The 24,027-nt window shown below is 33.4% G+C and overlaps 1 protein-coding gene across 17 annotated transcripts in view; it reads right to left on the bottom strand.

Annotated features, from left to right (window-relative positions):
• Positions 1–24,027, bottom strand: part of unc-13 — a 51,573-nt gene that overhangs the window by 4,934 nt on the left and 22,612 nt on the right. For 3 of the 17 annotated variants that reach the window (XM_070997157.1, XM_070997158.1, XM_070997159.1), the window contains 11 exons: positions 22,817–22,825; positions 20,345–20,419; positions 18,594–18,813; positions 18,412–18,532; positions 17,356–17,462; positions 8,413–8,554; positions 1,503–1,827; positions 1,143–1,415; positions 748–906; positions 564–689; positions 66–233 (listed from right to left, as the gene is read on the bottom strand). In XM_070997157.1, coding sequence (XP_070853258.1) covers positions 66–233; positions 564–689; positions 748–906; positions 1,143–1,415; positions 1,503–1,827; positions 8,413–8,554; positions 17,356–17,462; positions 18,412–18,532; positions 18,594–18,813; positions 20,345–20,419; positions 22,817–22,825 — 1,725 coding nt within the window. Of the gene's footprint in view, positions 1–65; positions 234–563; positions 690–747; positions 907–1,142; positions 1,449–1,502; positions 1,828–4,724; positions 6,358–8,412; positions 8,555–17,355; positions 17,463–18,079; positions 18,187–18,411; positions 18,533–18,593; positions 18,814–20,344; positions 20,420–22,816; positions 22,826–24,027 lie in introns of those variants that run through there. The other 14 variants (XM_036814818.3, XM_036814707.3, XM_036814882.3 and 11 more) reach the window with 11 other exon arrangements.

Raw genomic sequence — 24,027 nt, 5'->3', positions numbered from 1 at the left:
TGCACGTTTGTATTCAAATAAAATGTGTTATCCTTAAAGAAAATAGGAACGAATGGTAAACTAACCTGGCCAATATTTAGTTCCTGGGGAAATTGGTTTAAAACGGTTCCATAACTGTTCTTATCTTCATCTATAACCGATACGATTAATGCTATTAGCTTGTGCCAGAAGTCAACGCTATCCAGTTTGGGTTCATGATCATCCGGTGCCCGTTTTGCTTCGTTGGGGTCAACCTGTGTGTGGTATAATAAACCGTTACTCTGTTATCCAATTTCAAAATAAATTATCCTTCAGACGACTAATACTTATGACGGCAGCGCGACCTACCTCTACTGGCAGTGACGTCCCTGACCATTTAAGGCCTCCTAACCTTCTAACCTAACCTTTTAAAACTTGATCAGCCTCTCTCGTTGCTTACTTTTATGCCGTTACCTATAAAATATCCTATTAATGTACGAGAATCGTGTACTCAAGTTCAATGATATGTCATCTCATAGATAGTGTCATCAATAAATCGATATATAAGATAGATAATAACGGGTCAATAACTGAAAATGTGTTACCTGAAATTCTCTGTTGTAAAGTTCGTAGCAGTTTTCAAATAAGAACTGGTAGGTAGATCTCAGGCATGCTTTCACACAGTCTTTAACTACAGTACTAGCTCTCGGCGGACTAGACAGCTCTTGTACCTAGGTGGATATATATATATAATATATTTTACTAAAACTTAATTTAGATTTAAATTACCTTCATGCGGAAAAATGTTATGCTGGTCAATAAATCGACTGTTGATTTTAGATCCATTAACTTTTCTGGGCTCGATGCAGGAAAGTTGTTTCTGTACATTGACAAATCGATTCTAAGGGAGTTGTGCAACTGGTCCAGCAATTTCACAAATTTTTCTTTCTGAGAAACGATAGGTATAAATGTATAATATTGAACATATACTGATCCATAATAGGATTTTAGATTAGTTTTTGAAGTGTAATGGCAGTTTGGATGTCAAAATCTGAAAGTTCTGATCGAAACCAATTTGACCTCATTTGACACAAGGACCTAAGTTGTTGTGAAAAAGTTATCTCTAACTTTTTAATTCAAAATGTGCTTTCAAAATGAATATTGTGTAATAATATGTAGATTACCCCGAAATTGCTGGCTGCAAAACGATCACTGGCCGACACAGCTGAAGATGCAGTCGTATGAGCATAATACGCGTTTATGTTTGCCAACAGTGTACTCATTACAGCTGGTACTCCGGGGCAAAGGTATTTGGCAGATAGGCAATGGAAGTGCGTCATAGCTTGATAGATATTCTCGATTCCATACCGCATAGAAAACTCGTCCACAATCTCCTCGGGTATTTCATCAAAATACAATTTCCAAGCATCGTCCCCTTTTTGAGTTGGCAACTTAACCTTTAACAATGTGACAATATTTTAAAAGAATCACTATTTTTATTAGAAGAAAAAACTTTTTAATATAAATATTTTTCCAGTGCTTACCATTCCGCTATTTTCTTCACAAAGATAATGAAACAGATTCTCGTGCAAGCAGGTATATTGTACATGATAAGGAGCTACCTTCTCCTCGCCCTTTATTTCAACAGATATATGTAGCCGTATGGCGCCTGATACAGCGGATTTATCTGTGCGCTTCTCCAAATTGTACCATACATCCATTTCGCCGGAAAGTGTACGAACCTCGATAATTGTTTGGCCCAAAAAATCGTCCGACTCTCTAGTTAATTTCTGACGAAGTTTCGACTTAAGATCATTGTCTTCGTCCCAAACTCGAACTTTTATACGGTCTGAGGAGTTGTGGCACTCGCTATATTCACCCAATAAATAATAATTCAGTTATCAACGTAAAATACAATTTGTAAGCAATATAAAATGTTTAACGTGCTAAGTTGTGCATATGTAGTATTATTTGGCACACGTGTATTGTCAAGGGTTTAACATCGCATCGCGAGAGTGTGAAAGGGATATTACTATATAGGGAAAGAGGATAAATTGCAGCCATTAAAAAATATGTAGAAGGAAGCGTTTCCGAGCCTATAAAGTATAAATATTCTTCACCAGGATCAACAGTCGGGTTAATATCGCCATGTTGGTCTGTCCTTACATCCGTATGAACGATGAGATCACAGAAACTATTAAAGCCTTTATCGAGTAAGTTATCAAGTTCGCCATTAACCGGATTACTCTACAATAGCGTTTACACTTTACTTTACTGAACTCCATAACTCGAGTCTAAAGATTAATAAAAACACGACACCATTATTTATTAAAACAAATCATGTATGTGCGGTGTTTCTTAAGCATATGAGTTCTCCACCTTTAGGCATAGCTTCATAATTCCCTTTATATAAGTGATTTCAGGTTGGACCGCGTTTAAAAGAAATAAAGGAAATAATAAATAATTTTTGTATTCGTGTCAAGCTTAGTCGTGCTGGAAAAATCGAAGCCCTAATCGAATGCTACGACAGACAAAAAGAACTAAATATCAGGAATAATCGAAAGTTTCAAAATTTTGCCACGCTCACTCTAACTCCCTTAATGCTAAGGTCTGTCTGTTTCCAGCCCACTTTTGCCTCAGATCCACCCTGGTGTCTGTTTGTTTTTTCAAAAACTGTGCAAGCACGACCATTATTATAAAAGTTAGTATTAATTTCGTTCTTGCATGTCAGCTAGTCAATAAAAATGCACTTGGTGAACCGTGTATCTTATAGTCGGGGAACTTTTCTATAGCGGTTCATAGTGCAATATTAGGTATTTTTAAACCAATCCTATCACTAAAGAGCAAGTTATGATTACACTGACACACTCACAAAAATTAAGTAATACATTTTAGAATACTAGACAGTAAGCCGGTCTGCCTTTAAATACCTATAAATATTGGATTTTACATTTTTTTATTTTATGCAGATTGATATATAAATTGTATTGCTTTTTAGTTTTGGAGAGCTTTGTGCTTATGAAACTTAACGTGGCAGATACCTCTGCAAAGCTTGATATTTTCCTTTGGAGAGACAAAAAAAGTATTTGTAAGAAGTGCCGAAAAAGCTATTTTTCGATAACTTTTTATTATTGTTAGTTTAACCAATTTTAGTTAGCATTAAATGTTTTCCCGCCTTTTTATACCCGTTACTCGTAGGGTAAAAGTGTATACTAGATTCGTCGGAAAGTATGTAACAAATAGAAGGAAGCGTTTCCATAAAGTACACACACTAGTCGGCATAAGTATTTTGATGAAACAAAAGTTAAATACGAGGGCAGTCCGATAAGTACTTAGCCTCACCGCCCGATGGCACTATCGCAAGAGAAATTTACTATCGTGTAGTACATTCTCGTAGACGGCTACTGTCGAAATTTCAGCCGAATCGGACTCGTAGTTTAGTTTTGACTGCGCGTGGAATCGGACGTGTCCGCGGATTTTTCGAAAAATGGAGAAGAGCAATATCGGTCTGTGATTCGATTCTTGTTTTTGGAAGGGAAATCGCGCAGCGAAATTAAATAGTGCTTGGATGCTGTGTCCGGTGACTCTTCTCCTTCGATGGCGACCGTCAAAAATTGGTTTAACGAGTTTCAACTTGGTCGCCGTCGGTTTTTGATGAGCCACGAGCCCCGAAAACGGCTACCACGGAGGATAAAGTGACAAAAATCCACAATCTCGTATTGGCAGACCCCCGATTGAAGATACGAGAGATAGCTGAGACAGTAGGCATGTCAAAAGACCGCGTGGGTCATATCCTGCATGAAATTTTGGAAACCATGTCGAAACATGGATCCACTGGTACACACTAGAGACCAAGGAACAGTCGAAACAGTGGACTTCTCCCTGCGAACCCGCTCCGAAAAAGGCGAAGACTGTCCCATCGGTCGGAAAGGTGATGGCCACCGTTTTTTGGGATTCACAAGGTGTGATTTGCATGGACTACCTGGAGAAGGCCAAAACGGTCACAGGGCTGTACTATTGCGGAAAATACGGACCCATTTGGCGAAGAAAAAAGTGCTCTTCCATCATGACAACGCACCCGATCACACTTCCTCCCTCGCCAAGGCCAATTGGTCGAATTGGGCTACGAACTGCTACCCCATCCACCATCATTTCCAGATTTGGCCCCGTGTGACTTCTTTTTGTTTCCAAACATGAAAAAGTCACTTGATGGACAGAAATTTGCGATGAATTTTGCAGACCTCGAGAAAACGTATTTTTCAGACGGGTTAAAGAAGTTTGAGCATCGCTGGGTCAAGTGTATCGAGCTAAAAGGAGATTATGTTGAGAAATAAATCGCCACTTTTACAAAATTTTCGATTTTCTTTTGGAGGCTAAGTACTTATCGGACCACCCTCGTATACTCATTATTTGAAATTTCGTTATGTACATTTTGGCATTAATGAAAAGGTGATTTAAAATCCGTTTGAATGATAAAAGACTTTTCTGTACCCATTCAGTACTTATTTAAAATGCCTAATTTTTGTGAAAGTTTACGTTTTATACTTTTTTCCACGTCTTGAAAAGTAAAATTTGTTGATGCCTAAAGTTTCTCCAAACAAAACTAATTGTTACTGCAAAAATAATTTTTCAAAAATCGTTGCTTATATTTTTTATGACTTTTTGAATGTGACAATGTCAGAAAAAAATAGTATAAGAAGAGAAAAATATTGCTTGAATGCAAATTTCTGAACATTTTCATTTATTCCAAAAAAATAAGGCCAACACAATTTTCGAAAAATTATTTTTGCAGTTTCTTTTTGTTTTGTTTAGCGAAACTAAAAATTTTAGTTTACAAAACGTGAAAAAACGATAAAAAGTAGATTTTCACCAAATTTACCAAATGGGTTGAGAAAAGTCTTGTATCATTCAAACATAATTTTAATGACCTTTATATTTAACTTTTGTTTTGTCTAAATACTTATGCCGGTTAGTGCATATATTCTTGATCAGGGTCACTAGCCGAGTCGATCTAGCCATGTCTGTCTGTCCGTATGAACGCTGTCATCTCGGAAACAATAAGAGCGCAAGTTCGATTCGTCAGTGTGCCACGCCCACCCTAACGCCCACAAACCGCCCAAAACTATGGCTACTAAAGTTTTAATGCAAGAATAAAAATGTTCACTGATATGTATTGTTTTCATCAATACCTATCGGTTGTCCAGAAAAAAGTATGCCACGCCCACTTTAATGCCCACAAACCGTCCATAAACTTCAAAAAATCGTAGATATGAACGCGCATATCTCGGAAAGTATCAAAGATGGAGTATTGTGATTTCAGGTTTTGATTCCGTAGCCTTGTACGCAGCGCAAGTTTGTTACGCGAATATGCCACGCCCACTCTAACGCCTACAAACCGCCTAAGCCTGTGGTGGCAACAATTTTCATGTTAGAAAACCAATTTTAACTGAAATATTTTAGTGTCTTCGAAACCTATCGATTGACCCAAAAAAAGTTCGCCACGTCCACTCTAAAGCCCACCAACCGCCCAAACCTGTGCCGCCCAACATTTTCATGCTAAAACAAATTTTTAACTGAAATGTATTAGTCTCGTCAATGCTTGCATCTTTCCATCTCGTTTTGGTTCCCTTAGCTGAGTAACGGGTATCTGATAGTCGAGGTACTCGATTATAGCGTTCTCCCTTGTTTTTAATGTATTTTGACTCATGTATTTTGATTCAAACAAAATGGTTCTTTAAGCGACTCACATTTTCCATAAATTCCAAAAAATTTACTATGTCAAAAGGCAAATTTACTTTTTTGGCTAAAGCATTTTTGTGTGCAAGACTTACAAAAGAAAGTTATTAAAAAAAACTTTTTTTCCCAACTGTTAAAAAGTGTTGTTTTAAATATTGTTAGGATTTTTTCTACCTTTGTGAGTAACCTTTATCCAATTTAATTTAGCAACATTATTTACTTATTATCAATTTAACAAAAACTGTTATGGAGAAAAATGGTACACGCACTCAATTTCGATCTCAAAAATGATCCAAGATCGATTCTTGCTCAAATTTTCAAGATCGAAACCGTTTTGCGAACGGACTTTTGAGCATGCTCGATCTCGATTTCGAAATAAATCAATCTCGGTTCAACATCGAATCGATATCGATTTAGAGATGAACGGTTCTCGGTTTTAACATCGCATCGCTCTCGCTCCCAGAACCCATTCTCAAATAAAAATGCTATTCTTTTAATTATATATAAATCAGCCTTACGGCTTTCATTACATTATTAAGTTGATATACAAATCGGATAACTTATAAATGTACTTTAGTTCCTTTACGAATCCCTATCGGTGGAATAGCCTCTTTTATTTCGTCCCCCCTTTGTATCTTAGGAACTCGTAAGAAACTTCGGCACCTAAAACAATATATTATTAGTGTTATTATTATTATTGTTACTATTTTATAATGTTAATATAGTATATTATTATTATTATATTAAATATAGAAATTCTTATTTAAGTTGGAAATGTACAGGCAAATACAAAATCATAATTTTTTTTTTGTATTGTTCACTAGTTTCCGATTACTTAAAAATTAATTAATTTGTTCATTATGTAGGGAAGTGAGGTAAGTAAGGAAGTAAGGTGACAAGTAGGGAAAGGTGACGTACTTGACATATGTGACGTCAAATAATTGTGGTCGATTTATCTTATGTATTTACAATAATATTATTAAGAGTTCGCGTAGTTTGTTAGTGAGGTGATTTTTACTTAAAAGGTGAAGCAAAAATTAAAAAACCTAGAAAATTTTTTTGTGTTAGTGCAGTGCCACAGCAAAGGTCTGTGGAAACCAAGTCAGATAAATTTATACCAGCATTAATAAGATCTTTAAAAACAGTTCTTGGTACTTTGTACTTTTATTTTTTTGCGCCTAATAAAAGTGGCAACTTCATATTTCCAGCAGTACCTTAGTAGTGTATTTATGAAAAGCAATTAATACAACTTGTTTTTCTTGAATAAAAACACATATTAAAATAACACAAATTGTAAAAATATGATTTTACTTACGTTGTAGGCGGGGAAAGGCATTTATTAAGTTGAACTCCCGACGCACGTCTTTAAATTTTTCGTCACTTTTTTTTTTAAATCAACTTAACCGCAGCGACAAGAAAGGAGCTCGGTCTCCTCTTCCTCTAATTTTTTCTACGTCTTCCCCTCACCTGAGAAGAACCGAACTCGGTTTTTTCGTTCTCAATTTTTCTGGGAGCGACTGTCAAAGCACAAATCTGACTTCAGCCTGGCTTATAATTCTGTTACTAAAAGTTTAGTCACTAAAAACATGAAAAAAGGATTATATTCCTAACTTACAGGCCTCTTCCTTAAGTATGGCCAAAAAAAACGTCTATTAAAAACAATAAAATCAAAAAATCCGCAATAAATTTTTGCGATCAAACTTCAACAAATTTATTAGGCAGGTTTAAACCTTTCCCTTTGGACATATCTTTGAAAATGTGAGACGTTTAAACAGCCTTAATATTTAATTCTACTTTTGTAAAAGTACCCACATTAATAGGGCAGAAAATAGTTTCTAAAAAGTTTAGAGTCCTTAAGTGTGAGTTTTATTTAGTTTTTAAAAAACCAACCAGAACTTGAAAAAAAAAAATTTTTTAATTTACATTGAAAGCCAAATGATCCAGCTTTCTTACGTCATTTAATGAGGTTTGTTTTATAAGGTAATGACCAAATAACAGGAATAGAGATAAGTCTTCTAACCTACAGAACTTTGCCCTATATACTCTATTTAAAAAAAAAAATTTTTTTACTCGATTACTTTTTATTTAAAAAAAAAATTAAAAAAATTTGTATTAAAAAAAATGTATTTTAAAAGTAGAGGTTTACTCATTTTTTTTACCGAATGGTATATATAAAAGTTTCCGGGAAGTCACAAATGTGAAAAAATATTTTTGCGCTTTAAGAATAATTTTCTACTAAGAACAATTCTATAGACTACAAAATAATTTTTTTTCTTAATATCATATGCACAACCTTAAAAATGAAAAAATACACTCCATTTTTTTAGAAGAATCCGTGAGTCCTTAAGAATTGCAATACAGAAGCTATTTAGTCAATCCGCAGTTCATGTCATAAATATTCTTACACAATCTTTTAACAATCTTGTACTAATCGAGTTTCGAAAGCATTCACCTAGAACCTATCTATGATTGCAATCTTTTCACAAATATGGCAATCATGGTGAAATAAAGAATGATCGACATCGTTGCCATCAATAGTCTTGAAAATGTAATTCAATATTGGAATTTTCAGACTTTTAAGGAACTAACAGAGAGACGAGAGTATACATAAGTGAGAGAGTGCATCTTAGGTGTAATTAATGTTTGTAAACATACACAGTTCATATTGTTTTGTGTGTTGATTAAGTTAAGGATTGAATTTAGGGCACAAGTACTCACAAGTGAAACTTCTCGTTCCACACAGGGTTAAGTTCCTGCGGCATTGTTCGCGTTCGTTTTTTCACCTTGCTAACCTGCACCGTCACATATGGATCACTGGTACCGCTTTTATCCTTCGCTATCAGGCCTTGAGCACAAATCACTGCATCAAATTTCAGGTCAAATTAAGTGGGTTCATCAATTTATTCGTTTCCAACACCATGTTCCAAAAGTCGCCAATTTAGTGTGTTGTAGTCAGATATTCCAAGCCGATCAGTATAATGTCCCAGATGTTAAGTATGTAATTTGTGTTTCAAAAGTTGTCGTTTTTTATTGGTAGTTGTGTAGATTTAATTTAATTTATAGATTTTATAAATTTCATTTTATAACGAATTCGTGGGGTTTGAAACGAAGAAAATAGTTTGAGATTTATATTATGTGCATTTGAAAAATTATTTAAATTTTTTTTTAGTTTTTGATTTTTGTTCAGTGTTAAGAATTGATTTTCAAGGGAGAAAGAAGAAGAGAAAAAACGGAGTGTTTTTAATAATGATCTTTAACATCAGTTCAGCAGAAACAGTGCAGTGCTGCTGACTTGATTACACTGTCACATATACATATATGTATGTACATACAAATTTTAAGAAGTATAGGTATATACATTTATGTAAATATGATTACTAATCAGAAAGATGCAAGTGAAAAAGGTATAAGTGTTAATGGTATATTGCTGATAACGAAAAAATGTAGTTCGGTACAATTTTAAAAACTAATCACAATTTTAACGTAAAGAGCAGAAAAGTCAAAAGCAATATATAAAGTTGTTTACCTATAAAAATTACACACACAAAGAAAAGGACACGGGTATAAATAACTTGCATTGAAAGTATGTTATACAATTTGTATGTATGCTTTTAACGGGAAAAACATACATTACTGGGAAATCGGCATTTGCTGCCCATAAGATAACCTTAGACACACATATACATTAGGTTTGTAAATTACAGATTCGGCAAAAGCTTACAAGAAGTCATTACCGACATAACATTTTCAAAGCTTTAACCGTCTTAGATCGAACAACCTCATGCGCTAGCCAATATAAAAACGATCTCATCCGAACTTGACATAATAATTGGTAAGCTATCATGTTATAAGTAGATGCGCATAATTAATAATTTACTCCTGATACTGGTAAAAATGTATATATTTAAAAAGGGGTAGCTTTAACACTGTCTGCAAATTTACCTTGGTATTGCTTCTTTAATTTTAATTCAATAATACGGTTTTTCTTTTTATAAATCTGGAAAAATTGCGAGTAAAGTATACTGAAATTATAAACATAAAAAATATAAAATGTTGACACTTACAATTCCAATTTATTAGCTTAGCGGATGCAAACAAAAATAAATACATTTTCGGTGTGAAAACTAGTATATTTTAAAGACCTTAACCGCACTTTCTCGAACCGCAACTATGTATCTGTATTTATAAAAATATTTGTTTGTGACGTTAAGGTATTATTATAATAAAGTTACAAAAATAATTGAAAATGTTGAATAATGGGAGCAATCTATAACACAGGTCGACAAAAAAAAGTCCAAGACGAAACAATACAAAATCTGATAGGTTTTACAAAGATCAAATTTTTAATTTTTACTGACTTTTTACGGCTTTATACACCTATCTGGAACTCTTAACCTTTAATTTCAACAATGAAAACCCCCCGATTTGTGGAACTTCTACATCTTTAGTTAAAGGGCATTTTACTAAGTTAATTTTTGTCACATTTTATACCTGCTACTCGTAGAGTAAAAGGTATATTGTATTCGTCGTAAGGTATGTAACAGGTACAAGGAAGCCAAATTTATAGATGTGCTTTTGAAATGGGTTTCATTGATCCATACCTGCGTAACATCTAAGTTCCGAGAATCACATCAATATAAGTAAGTCAGTTAAACAGGCATTAACATGGTCAGAAGTACCACTGCCGTCCGCCAGGTGCCGTGGCGCTGACGTCGGTAGTTTGGTCCGCTCCAGTAGAATTTTTATATGAAATTTAAAAAAAAGAGTAACGGGTAGCGGACAGTTCAAACCTTCGACTATAACCTTGCTTCTTGTTATACCCGTTACTCGTAGAATAAAAGGGTATACTAGATTCGTCGGAAAGTATGTAACAGGCAGAAGGAAGCGTTTCCGATCCCATAAAGTCAGGATCACTACCCGAGTCGATCTAGCCATGTCCGCCTGTGTGTCCGGATGAACGCTGAGATCTCGGAAACTATAAAAGCTAGGCTATTGAGATTTCGCATGCAGATTCCTGAGCTTCTTACGCAACGCAGGGTTTGTTTCAGCAATGTGCCACGCCCACTCTAACGCCCTTAAACCGCCCAAAACTGTATCTTCTACAATTTTGATGCTAGAGTAAAAATTTTAACTGAAATGAATTGTTCTCATCAATATCTATCGATTAATCCAAAAAAAGTTTGCCACGCCCACTATAACGCCCACAAAAATTCGTAAATTTGAACGCGAATACCTCGAAAATATCAAAGATGGAGAAATAGGATCTTAGATTTAGATTCCGTAGTCTTGTACGGAGCGCAAGTTTGTTACGCGAAAATGCGAATATGCCACGCCCACTCCTACGCCCACAAACCGCCCAAACCTGTGGCGCCCACAATTTTTTTGCTGAATTGTATTAGTTTCGTCAATACCTATCGATGATTCAAAAAAAGATTGCCACGCCCACTTAAACGCCCGCAATCCGCCCACAAACTTCAAAAAATCGTAAATATGAACGCGGATATCTCAAAAAATATCAAAGATAGAAAATTGGGATTTCTGATTTAGATTCCGTAGCCTTAAGCGCAGCGCAAGTTCGTTACGCGAATATACCACGCCCACTCTAACGCGCAAAAACCGCATGCTAGAAAAAAATGTTAACTGAAATGTAATAGTCTCGTCAATACATATCGATTGACAAAAAAAGTTTGCCACGCCCACTCTAATGCCATTAACGACTAAATCTGTCTACCGCCCACATAACCATATATTGAGATCGCGGGTAGGTGGCGCATTTCAATCTCTCTATACTGCTTGCATATCTCCATTTCCCTTCGGTCCCTTTAGCTGAGTAACGGTTATCTAATAGTATATATGTAGTAGCCTGGTACTGCAAACTAGGAAAATATGAGATTACTATAGATGAACTATACAAAATGCACTTTTACTTAAGGGGAGGTACACAAAAATAATGATTGTTCACTGTCAAAGTTAAAGGTTCAAAATACCATTTCAGCTATATTCTGCTTCTGGACTAAGAATAGTTTCATAGTTTGGGGTCGTAATCTGCAGGTAAAACCATTTCAGATTGTTTAGCGCTCAGTCTTCGGCCAAGAAAACGTCGTGTTTTTTCGACTCGCGTATATATTTAAGTAATTCGTATGTGAAAAAAACCCAATTGGCAACCTTATTGTTTTGGGAGCATTTTGGCTGTAAGCTATTACTGTGTTTAGGCATAGCACTATTTCATGTGTATGGGAATGGTATATATTATATTTTGTTAAAAGTAAACTATGTAATGTGCTCGCTCAAAAAACATAAACAGGTAATATTATTAATATTTACTCCATTCTTAAAAAAAAAGTTGTTGTGAGAAATTAACAATATCAACCATAATATTTTTCTTGTCAAATAACACAGGAACACCAAATTGAACTTTTGGAAATTTCCACGAACCATTTCTAGTTTTCCAAGATATTTGGGTGCTCCTGAGTAAAAGTCCATCTACAGGTTCCGCGGTGTAGCTAAGAATACATAAAACCGATGTTTGCAGACATTTTTAATAATATGGCCCACATAATTGGACATATCTTAAATATTTTCGATGAAACACTCTTTCAATACATGAAGGCATTTCTACAAAATAAACCCCATCTTGAACCATTGTCCATGTCTTTGGAATTTGACTTCAAAATTGAAAGTCCCAAAACTTCACAATTTCTGTAATGGAAATCCACCTCTTTTACGTTTCTTGGAACCTTTTTGCCACTGTATGCTTTAATTTCGGTTTAAAACGATTTCATATGGATATCATGTTGGATTTTTGTATAGCAATAAACCGGTTTTTTTCCTTTTAATATCTTCTCCTAAATGTTGTCAAACTTAAAATAAGTCATCGCAACCTTTTGAAAGGCAGTAAGCATGTATGTTTTTGTACATAAAATAGATTTATATTTATTTAAATCGTCTTCGGAATATAAAATGGTAAATCCGCAATCAAAAAAAAAATTGATTGTATTGAGAAAGTGTTTCAGCGAAAATATTTAATTTATGTCCAACTATGTGAGCCATAAAACTTAAAATGTCAGCAAACATCGTTTTTATGTATTCTTAGCTATACCGCGCCACCTGTTGGCGATGAAATACAACTTTGTATGGGACTTTGGCTCAATTATCATGGGAAACTATAAATGGTTCGTGGAAAATTTTGGGTGTGTACCTGTGAAATTAGTTGTAAATTAAAAGTAAAGAAAAATTGAATGTATTACGAAGTTATAATTTTCTTTGTACACTTTAAACATAGTCTGATGTCTTAGTACTGAAATAAAAGACAAAAATTCTCAAGAAATGTATAATTAATAATAAGTTATATATACAAATTTGTAAGAATCAAATAACATAACAATACACTCATGCGCACTGTTGACGTTGATCAAATATATTATTTTTCGGGCTTACGTTTTTCAACTCAAAAAATCTTCACATTTTTGTAAATTTTTTAATTTTATTAATAGATTTTTTGAATCGCTCTAACTAACTAGCTGTAACATTTGCTCCTTTTATATTTAACCTTGGCATTTCCTATCTAAATGACACTACATAGCTTCGAAAAACGGAGTGAGAAATATATATTAGAAATTGAATTGAACGTTCCAATGGTAGCTATATTATATAGTCCGATTATTATACCAGGTACTCGTAGAGCAAAAGTTTATATTGTACGTGGACAACAGCTTGTAATACGTGAAAGGAAGCGCTTACAGTATATATATTCTTGATCAGGATCACTAGCCGAGTCGAACTAGCCGTGTCTGTCTGTCCGTATGAACGCTGAGATCTCGGAAACTATAAAAGCTAGAAAGTTGGGATAAGAATTTCAGGTTATAGAGTAGCCCTCAAACTCCCATAACGAGCCCACAGTTTAAAAGATTTTGTAAAAGTGTAAATGGGATTTTGCTTTGATTGTAAATATTCATCTACATGCTAAAATGAAATCGGACGATTTATTTAAAAGTTATAAGCAAATAAAGGAATCGACGTTGGGTAGCGCAGTGGCGTGATGTCTTGGGATCTTGGGGACAGCCGCTTTGTTGCTTGCATAAATATATCTCCCTCGTACTCCCCTTAGATGAGTAACAAGTGATAGTCGTGATAGTAGTGATAGTCGTAAGACCTGATAGTCGAAAGCATCTGTAGCGTTCTCTCTAGTTTATTCTTATTCTTATTAGTGGCAAAACGAATGCAGTTCAACACTACAAAAAATTAATAAACGTTGATGTTATAACCAATATTCATCTTTAAAAACATTTACCGTTAGGTGTTTTTAAGAAATGGCTCAGATCGTATGTGCAAAAACTATGTTACATTAATTTGACAACTCACAAAAGTTGATTTTGAATTTAGCCTCAATGCGTGAATTGGTAAGTTGCAGCTCTGTATAGTAGTAGCTATTAATATTTAGCAAGCATTGCTGCTGATTGAATTTACAGTAATTAAAATGTATACAATTTAATTTTGAAATGAATTTCCGAGTGATTTAACCTAAGTCTATGTAAATTATATATATTTATCTATTAAACGAAAATTATTATTTTACGGAAACTAAATACAGCCATGGGTAAGATTTATAATAGAATTAGGATTTTATGCAAGCTGAATGTTTCCCAAATTTTTGGCGTACTGCCATCTTTCTTATATTAGCCGTGTATTAATTACATTCAAGTAAAAAATGTTAATTTTTTTCATAAAGCTAGGCTATATTTTATATTTAAATTTTAGTTACACTATAACTAAAATTATATGAGTTTTAAAGTAACCGCAGCATTAACTTTACTGAAAGGTTTCATGACAATATGACTTTGATTTAATCGTCTGGTTTTTATACCGTTTCAGAGAGTATTATAATTTCGGTATATCCGATTCTTCGCAGACTAGACTCTTAAATTTAAGGCTTTTGAGATACGACTTTCTTAAAAGTCTTCTTTCCATTGCAGGAAGTACGTAAGTCGAAACGAACCGAATCGGACCACTATATCTCAAAGCTGCTATAGGAACGACCGAAAAATGAATGAGGAAATAAACCCAATTCATAGTTTTAGTGTTTTGCGGTTTCTAGATTTGGTTTGTTTTTTATTCCCGCACAAATGGCAAGAATTGGCCTTTAGAAATACATAAATAAATTTACATTTCTATTTATAAGGCAAAACAAAAGTTCGATTTAGGACAATATTTTAACTATTCGATGCAAATGAAAAACCAGTTCGTTTTTAAAACGAAACAGCTTTTTTGCGTTTTAGAAATAAAGCCAAAAAAACTTGTACGATTTATTTTTACAAATAATAAATATGATAAGTGATCTGGACACTTTTATGATAGAAAAAAAAAGGGCAATAAGTAAGCATGTTGATTTGGGGTAAATTTTCCTCCCCTGTATCCAGTCCTATTTTCTTGCTTGAAATCTTTACACCGCTATAATAACCAAACGCGAGCTAAGGGTTTCACCAAACCCTGGCACAATGTATTTCAGGAGCAATTTACTTTTTACACTGAAAAGGTCTTGCCTAAATAAAAAGTCTGCAATAATTTTCTAAAAGAAAACTTTTGGGCAAATCGCAATGCCGCTGTCGACGCCAGCAGACAAGTCGGCATAGATTTCCCTTTCTTTCTTTGTCTTATACTCTAGTGCTCTTTGCCTTCAATCGTCGCTCTTCATGCCCATGCGCCTTAGAAAAGCAAAACGCTATAGTTTAGCTAATCAGTTTAACCTATTAAATAATGGACCGATGTAATCAACTTTTGACACCTCAGTGGATGTTGAAAAATAAAAGAGAGAGTGCTATAGTCAATGACCTCGAATATCAATATATCTCGATATGCAAGCCAAGCGACGTTCCCAACATGACACTGATGTGCCCCCTCACCGCCTAGCGTCAACACCTTAGCTTTCTACTTGTTAATGGATGACTAAACAACTTTTAACATGTAGATCAGCGGTCGGCACAGAATGCAAAGATAGTTCGTCTTTTTGTCCTGCAGCTTATTGATGTGGGTGTGTGACGACTGCTGTCCTACGGTGTATGTATGCTGGCAGAGGCTAAGCAGAGCTATTCTCTGTGCCCGCTTGCTGGGACGCTGCCGACCGCTGATGTAGATTGATATTGATCTAGATTGGTATTGGTAGTCAAAACAAAATTCCACTTACACTTTTACAAAATCTTCAAAAATGTGAGCGCTTAGACAGGTTCTAGAGTTATGGGCGTTAGCGTGGGCGTGGCAACCTGCTGAAATAAACTTGCACTGCGAAAGAATTTCTAGAATCTGTCAAGTATTTTGTTGTTTTGTTTCTTCGGGCGTTGGTTTGTACCACCGCATTAAAATACTTTAAAAATTTGTAAACAATTTGTGTAACCTTGCAGACGGTATTTTAATTTTGGTATGAATTATGTAACTTTGTAATACATAACATACATATTCTGCAAGATCAGTTTAAAATCTAGCGTTTTAAAACTTTCACAATCGTCATAAAATGTGTACCCGCAGATCAAGTTTGAAAACCGATCTTTTTTTCCCTACTACCTGCAACAGAAAGAAGACTTTTCAACATTTTTTTTGCGATATCTTTAAAACCAAGTCACAAGTTTCCGTAAAAACGGACATAGCTATATTGAAAAGGCTGTTGTTGCGGATCGAGAATATATGCGTCATAGCGTCGCAAAATTCTGGCTAAAATTATAATCTTAAACGGTTTAAAAATTGTTCTTTTGGCATTTAAACAGTTTAGAGCATGAAAATGAAAGTAATACAGTTTGGGTGTATTTATATAATTATTTTTAAAAATTCAATAATTTGAGAAAAGGAGCATATTTTTATCTTGAGTGCGAAAGGACAAAACTTAGTTATACCGATTACTCATCTGACCCCCACTCTAGTGCCCATCCTAGCATCCACTGTTTGGGAGATTCTATTTCAGTGTAAATTAAAATTGTTTTTATGATCAATACCTATCTAAATGCTGAAAATTAAAGCATCCACATTATTATTTTAAAAGTTATGACTAACTTAGTTAAACAGTCTTTGGCATGGTCAGTGGTATTGCCGAGCGAATAGTAATGCCATGGACTTTTATTTAAATTACAATTTGAAACGGAGTAATCAGATAGTCTAGGCACTCGACTATAGCGTTCTTCTTGTTTTACATTGGATTTTTAAGCAGAGCCTTTTTGGTTGTGTTAGGACGAATCCCCAAAAATAATATATTTTACAATAGATAGCTCATTGATTTAAAATTAAGCATCATTGACTTCAATGTAAAGGCCGCGAATAGAAAGTGATAAGTTTTCAATTTCTTTTCAATGTGACATAAATTTTCTACACGACCTACCTAAGTGACGATCAATTTATAACGTTATATTAAATAAATGAAGAGTTTGTTTTGATAAAAGAAGGGTTATATTTTAGATAAGTAGTAGGAAACATAATTAATTAACAAAGAAAACCTTCAAATATATTAACTTAAAACTGTAATTAAAGAAATAATTGAATAAATATTAGCTTTTTCCAGAAATTGTTTACACTTTAGTTTGTGGTTGTGAAATAGGAAATTAAGGATGCAAAAACAAACGATAAAATTATAGATTAAAATAAAGGGAATTCATTCAATGCCAAATGGCTTTGTTCGTGTACCTGTAATTGTTAGTTTGCATGACCACTTAGATGTTCCCTCAACAGTTGCGTACTCAGCCTGCTCTAATGAATCTATGTGTGTATCAGGATCCACACCGAATGTCATCCTTAAATTAAATCGATTGCATACATATATAATTTGTGTTTACTGTTTGATCTCCATTATTGCTTCTGAAATATTAAAACACTAAAAGTATGTTATTTAATTGGCGGGTGCGTGCGTTGAACCCCCTGTATGTTTACGTTTATCGACCTTTAAACTTTGCTAATACCCTATAAAGATGTATCACAAGAGGATAGATAAATTAATAAAATATCCAGTAATTTGGTTTTGAACCTAATCATGTGTATGCCTATGCCTATAAATATTGCTTCGCATATAACACTTTGTGATGAAGCCCACACATAAAATGAAGCCGCAAGGCTACTGAATACTTGTATAGAATTTCAGGTATGCTTTTATATGTGGATTTCAAAAATATACATGTATGTAATGCGTACATGCATATCACAGATTTTTCAAATATAAAAATAAAATACAGTTACATATAATCGCACATTCATTATTGTAAATCAATATTGCTTTTTAAATAGATCAATATAATAATAATAAATACAGCGTGTCATTCAAATGCGAATTGCAAACACATTCACATACATCCAATTCAAAATAAACCGACAACATAATACGACGATTAAAAGTTAGTTTTTTAAAATTTCAAACCTGTAATTGCTATCTTGGCCGACCATTTGCTTGTGCCATCCAGGACGCTTTGTTTAACAGCCTTCATATGACCGGTGTGACTCTTCTCCTCAACGCTGAATACGGCTCTAGTGGATAAATTCCATGTCAAAGTTAACTATCTTTTGTTCTTAGTGGTTCTGGCCGCTTAAAAACCTAACTAACTTATTTTTACTTTATTATGATACATTTGTAGGCTGCATATCATATCAATATCGGCATATTAAGTGTTATGTTTATAAGTGTGTATATCCCCATTAAAGGTAAATTTTATAGCTGCGATAATAGGCACTATTCAAGTCTATATATATTACCTAATCAACTCGAATATTTCTGGCTTTTCTCGCTCACGTTGCTTCATTCGCTCTTTCATCGCGGTGATGATCGAATTCGCCTTGTCCTCCGCACCGTGTTTTGAGCTCTTTTCGGCAGCACCTATAATTATAAATTAAATGAAAACCTTAAAAGTACACCTCTGGATATATAGAACACTTACGCTGAAGGCAATCAGCGTTCAGCAGGTCTTTACACTTCTCATGACACTTTACACCGCACTCAGTGCATCTCACTCCTTGTCGTGCTATTCCCCACAGAAGACCCTCACATTCGTAGCAGTACGTAGGAGATGTTGCCGTCCATAATAAAAAGTTGTGGGGCGTAGTCGATGATATAGGGTAGATCAGAGCCTGTAGAGCTTTTTTGTACACATGCATTTTCTATGGATTGGAAAAAATACCAATTATGGCTACATTAAGATTGCCGATTCGCTTATATATTGTTTCAATTCTGACTTTTAGTCTATAGGCAGGTTACATCATTTTACTCAATTCTAACAGTTGCAAATTTATTTAATCTTAAACTAGAATCGTAAATTTGGACACCGTGCAGCATACCCAATTATAAAACTTTTAAAAGATTATTTAATTATTCGTTATTTAGTGAAAATTTGTTGCCGTTTGTATTGGACTGTAACTTAAGAATGCGATTTTACCTGAAAATTGGCTTTACGTGAAAAAAAAAAACAATTTAAAGAGCTGTAAAATTTGTATGTATGTATGTAAATTTGTACGGAAACTAAGTTATCAGTTTTAAGGCTATGCGGATAAAATCTTTGCAAGTCTTTTTTTCGTTATTTTTTTTTACCATATTATCTTCTTCCCCGGTTTAAACATGAATATTTTAATTTTTCAGAATAATGAAATAAATTGTTAAAAAATCGGACCGTTACATACAAAAAGTTTATCGGAAGTTAAATGTAATTATTTGAACAAATCCTTCAAGCGCGCAACCACGGGGGAATCGGTATTAGTTTTATAAAACTTGTTTTTTTAAGTATCACTAATGCTAGCAACAATCATTAAAAATTAAAAATGGTTTAAATAACTTTGAGTATTTCAAGGGTGTATATACTTCGGCTTGGCGAACATTCAAAAGAGCAGTTAAAAATATTTTTATTTTTGTTATACCCTTGCAGAGGGTATTATGATTTCAGTCAGAAGTTTGCAACGCAGTGAAGGAGACGTTTCCGACCCCATAAAGTATATATATTCTGATCAGCATTACTAGACGAGTCGATCTAGTCTCTCAGTTTTAAAGCTATCGGGCTGAAACTTTCCCAAGTCGGAAACAGGATCGGACAACGATATCTTATAGCTTTCATAGGAAAATTCGGGAAAAAAATGTTTTTATTTCTTTGGTGTTTTTTAACATATAAACTCCTAAGCTTGGAAATAACATTTTTTGATTAGTTCTGAATTTTAAATTTAATTTTATCAAAATCGGACGACTTTATCATATAGCTACCATAGGAACAATCGTAAAATTGGTGGGAAAATAATATGAAAAAAATTATAGCTTCGGCGTTTTTTTCACATATTATTGTATTGCGTTTTGTATTTGTTTGTATAGCCTTGCAGTTATAATTTAAAAATACAAAAAATGATATTCCCAATAGTATATGATAATAGATAATCGTCTAGTGGTGCTGATCAAGAATATATATACTTTATGGGGTCGGAAACGTCTCCTTCACTGCGTTGCAAACTTCTGACTGAAATCATAATACCCTCTGCAAGGGTATAAAAATGAAACAAATATTTAATTTTTATCTTCTGAAAAATGTTTATCAGGAATATTGATTGTACTGTGTCGTCATGTCATTTTTAAAATGGTGCTTGATAGCCGAAATGATTTGCAGTTGTTTTGCGACCCTTTTGTTTTGGATGCTGAGATGAGTTTTGAGCTTACCAGTTCTTCGTCGTTAAGCGTTGCACGTGGAACAGCAGATGTTAGTCCAGCATTTCGTTTTGTAGCGGCCATTGTCTGAAGAGACGTAAGTAGAAATTAGTCTTCTAAGAGTACATAGGATGAGTAGTTAAGTGTATAAATCTTTAAGTTATGCTTTAAGAACTTGGTTTTGAAAACATACTAAGCAAATAAAGCTACTTCATCGCAACTCTACTGCAGATACCTAAGTAAATTTCAATATGCTTTTGAGCTTTAAAAATAATTAGAAGAAGCGTAACAGGCAGAATGCAAATACAAATAACAGTCGTTGGAAAATATGCAAATTTGAGATAACTACAATCAAGGGTGCACGTATCTTTATGTACGAGAGCAATATGTTTATTTTCTTTATTAGTACATATTTTTATATTTAGAATCTCATCTATCCGAATGTAAAGATTAATTTGTTTTGAATTCTAATAGATATGCGTTGCAAGCGTGTTCGATTGTTGTCTACCAACCGTGGTCTGGTCATTTTCATGCAAACTTAACAGATTACATTGATCCATTTTCGCGGGCGCATATTGTAGCTGCGCCTGATAGCCATTGATCAAAAGAATCAAAAATTATGTATTACTCAAGGCAACTTGCTAAATACATATCTATTCATAGAATATGTATATTTTCAGGATTTGTTGAATGATATACTCTTGGAAGTCATGAAGATATTATAGGCGCTAGGACCATCCTTGTGTCATTATCGCTAGCACTAGCTTACAAAATAATATTTTGAAAATGCCTTAAGAAGGATGATGGTAGTTCCTGGTAGAGTTCAACCCCTAGATCACAAAAAAGAAGATGTACAAATTTTTGATGGATAAGTTTGTTTAAAGAGTTTTTTAAAACATTTTTTTTTGTACCTCCATGTTATTAATTATATCTCGAGTTGCGCCTAATAAATGTAGATTATATATTCTTTAGTTTACAACTATAATGTCACCCTTTAACTCAATGTTAAGTTAAGTAAGTCAAATAAATGAATAGAATAGAATTTGAAAAAAGAACAAACAAAAATGTTTTTTCTTATTTTTAGTGATCTGTGGGTCCAACTCTACCAGGAACTGCCATCATCCTTCTTGGTGCATTTTGACTGTAACATGCTGATGGTAAAGAAAACTGCATACGAAAAACCTCCTTATATCAGAATTACGCGTAAGAAGTATTTTTTTTTTATAATGAACACTTATAAAGTCATTAAAAAAAAAAATTGTATTACATTAATTTAAATTGACATTTCATCGAATTTCAAGGGGACAGCATTCCGGAAGAACAGGTAATACTAACTTCAAGTATAAAGAAAATTTTTAATTTATTCTTAATAAACAATTTATTCATATTAAAAACAAAAAAAATTCAGCGTTCAGCGACAACACATTTCCTTGTTATAAGTAGAAGAAAATGAAACGATCGGACTTTTAAATAAAAAAAACACTATTTGGAAATAATTCCGTTTAAAGTTTCAAGTTTTCTGCTTAGGAAGCCAGAAAAAGTAAGCTACATATCAAAAAATAAAATTTTATCAGAAGAATATAATTTAGACTTCTCTTAGAAAATGTAAATAAATGTAAATAGGTTGACATGATCAAAATATAATTTTTTTGGGATAGCTAGATTAAGTTGGTTGACATATTCGGAAATATGTTTTCGGATTGAAGAAATGATACTGTATTTGTATGACACTCCAAAAATGGTTCCCAGTTATTCGACCTAAAATCCTATGTTTGACGTAAAATAAATGATAGAAAACTTTGTAATTAATCGTCTTGAAAACGAATTCGTCCAGATTTTTAAAAATAATAACAATTTTTAACTATAAGAAATTGTACTATTCCGTAATATGAAAGTAATTTCCCTATTTATGAAAACTATCTTGCAAAGGACTATTATGTTGATTACTTTTTATACATACCTTAATTAAGTAATTAAGACCTGATTTATTTTCAATAAAAAATACTTCTGAAATAAGTGTTGCTACAAAAACCATACTTTGCTTTTCCAACGCATACAATTTTTGTGGATGCTTTGAAACGAGTGATTTAATGCCCTATAATGGATTCACACAATGTTTTGCCCGCATGCATGACATTTTTGTATTTTATTCTTTTCTTCTGCGCTTCATACTGTACGTATGGTACGAATGTTTTAAAGTTGTATTGAAATTGTATATTACTTAATCCATTTTAAAATTGAATCGTTGACAATTTTTGAATTTAGATTCCCTTATTTCCCATTCCCTTATTAGGAGTTTTCGCTTAAATTTGTGTTTTATGAAGTCTACGGTGCAAAACTACATTTAAAACAAAAAACAACAATAAATGTTGCACTTGGCATGTATCAGTGAGTTTTAAATGTAAATATAAAGTTTTTCGTAGTTTTAAAACGGCTAATAAAAATGTAATAAAATTGTTTAGGTTGAAAGTCTTTAGTCTATACCTTGAGAACCTGCCGTCCAACAAATCATCGACGAAAGATACCAACATTTTTATAGGAGTATGTAAAAGTAAGCAAAAGGTCATAGACAATAGGGTTAATATCGTGTCCTTTAGACTAAAGGATCTATGAATTTTTATAAATCAGTGACGGCTCCACGGAGATGTTTGAAAGTTCAAACGCTTAAATTATAGAAGATGTTTTACTTTAGCTCTTTAAACACCCCACAACAAAATCTTGGATCCGCCACTGTCACAAATATGTTTACTTATATGACTTTAATAAAATTATATACACCCAGTCGGAAGTGAACATATTCTGGAATGGGCTATTTCCCGATTACTTTGAAAGTTAAGAATCTTTCCCTTTTATCGAAACACCGGACAAGAAAGCAGATATATACAGTGGTCGGCATATGTATTTTGACAAAATAAAAGTTAAGTATACTCATAACTTGAATTTACTTCTTGTAAACTATAGGCATCAATGGAAAGGTAATTTCAATGCCGTTTGAATGATACAATACATTTCTTAACCCATTCAGTATTTATTGAAAAGGACGAATTTGTGTAAATCAACTTTTAAATTTTTTTTTCAAACTTTTTTCCTCGACTTGAAAACTTAAACTTTTTGATGCAAAAAGTTTCTTCAAACAAAAATAATAGTAACTGCAAAAAGAATTTTTCAAAAATCATTTTTCTTATATTTTTTATGAATTTTTGAAAATGCTTAAAAACAGGCATTTGAGCCATATTTTTCTCTTTTTCATACAAATTTTTTCCGACATTGTCACCTTCAAAAAATCATAAAAAATATAAGAAAAATGATTTTTGAAAAATTCTTTTTGCAGTTACTATTATTTTTGTTTGAAGAAACTTTTTGCATCAAAAAGTTTAAGTTTTCAAGTCGAGGAAAAAAGTTTGAAAAAAAAATTTAAAAGTTGATTTACACAAATTCGTCCTTTTCAATAAATACTGAATGGGTTAAGAAATGTATTGTATCATTCAAACGGCATTGAAATTACCTTTCCATTGATGCCTATAGTTTACAAGAAGTAAATTCAAGTTATGAGTATACTTAACTTTTATTTTGTCAAAATACATATGCCGACCAGTGTATATGCAAACCGTCCTAAAATTAAAACGTCAAATTTCGTGTTTCGTTTTAATTCCCATTACCATTGGCAATAACCGTTTTCATACAGTCATCTTCAA

Source organism: Drosophila suzukii, chromosome 4, assembly GCF_043229965.1.
Source record: "Drosophila suzukii chromosome 4, CBGP_Dsuzu_IsoJpt1.0, whole genome shotgun sequence".
In the NCBI taxonomy this organism is placed as follows: domain Eukaryota; kingdom Metazoa; phylum Arthropoda; class Insecta; order Diptera; family Drosophilidae; genus Drosophila; species Drosophila suzukii.
The sequence above is the reverse complement of the archived record's forward strand: the minus strand, read 5'-3'. Positions and strand labels throughout refer to the sequence as shown.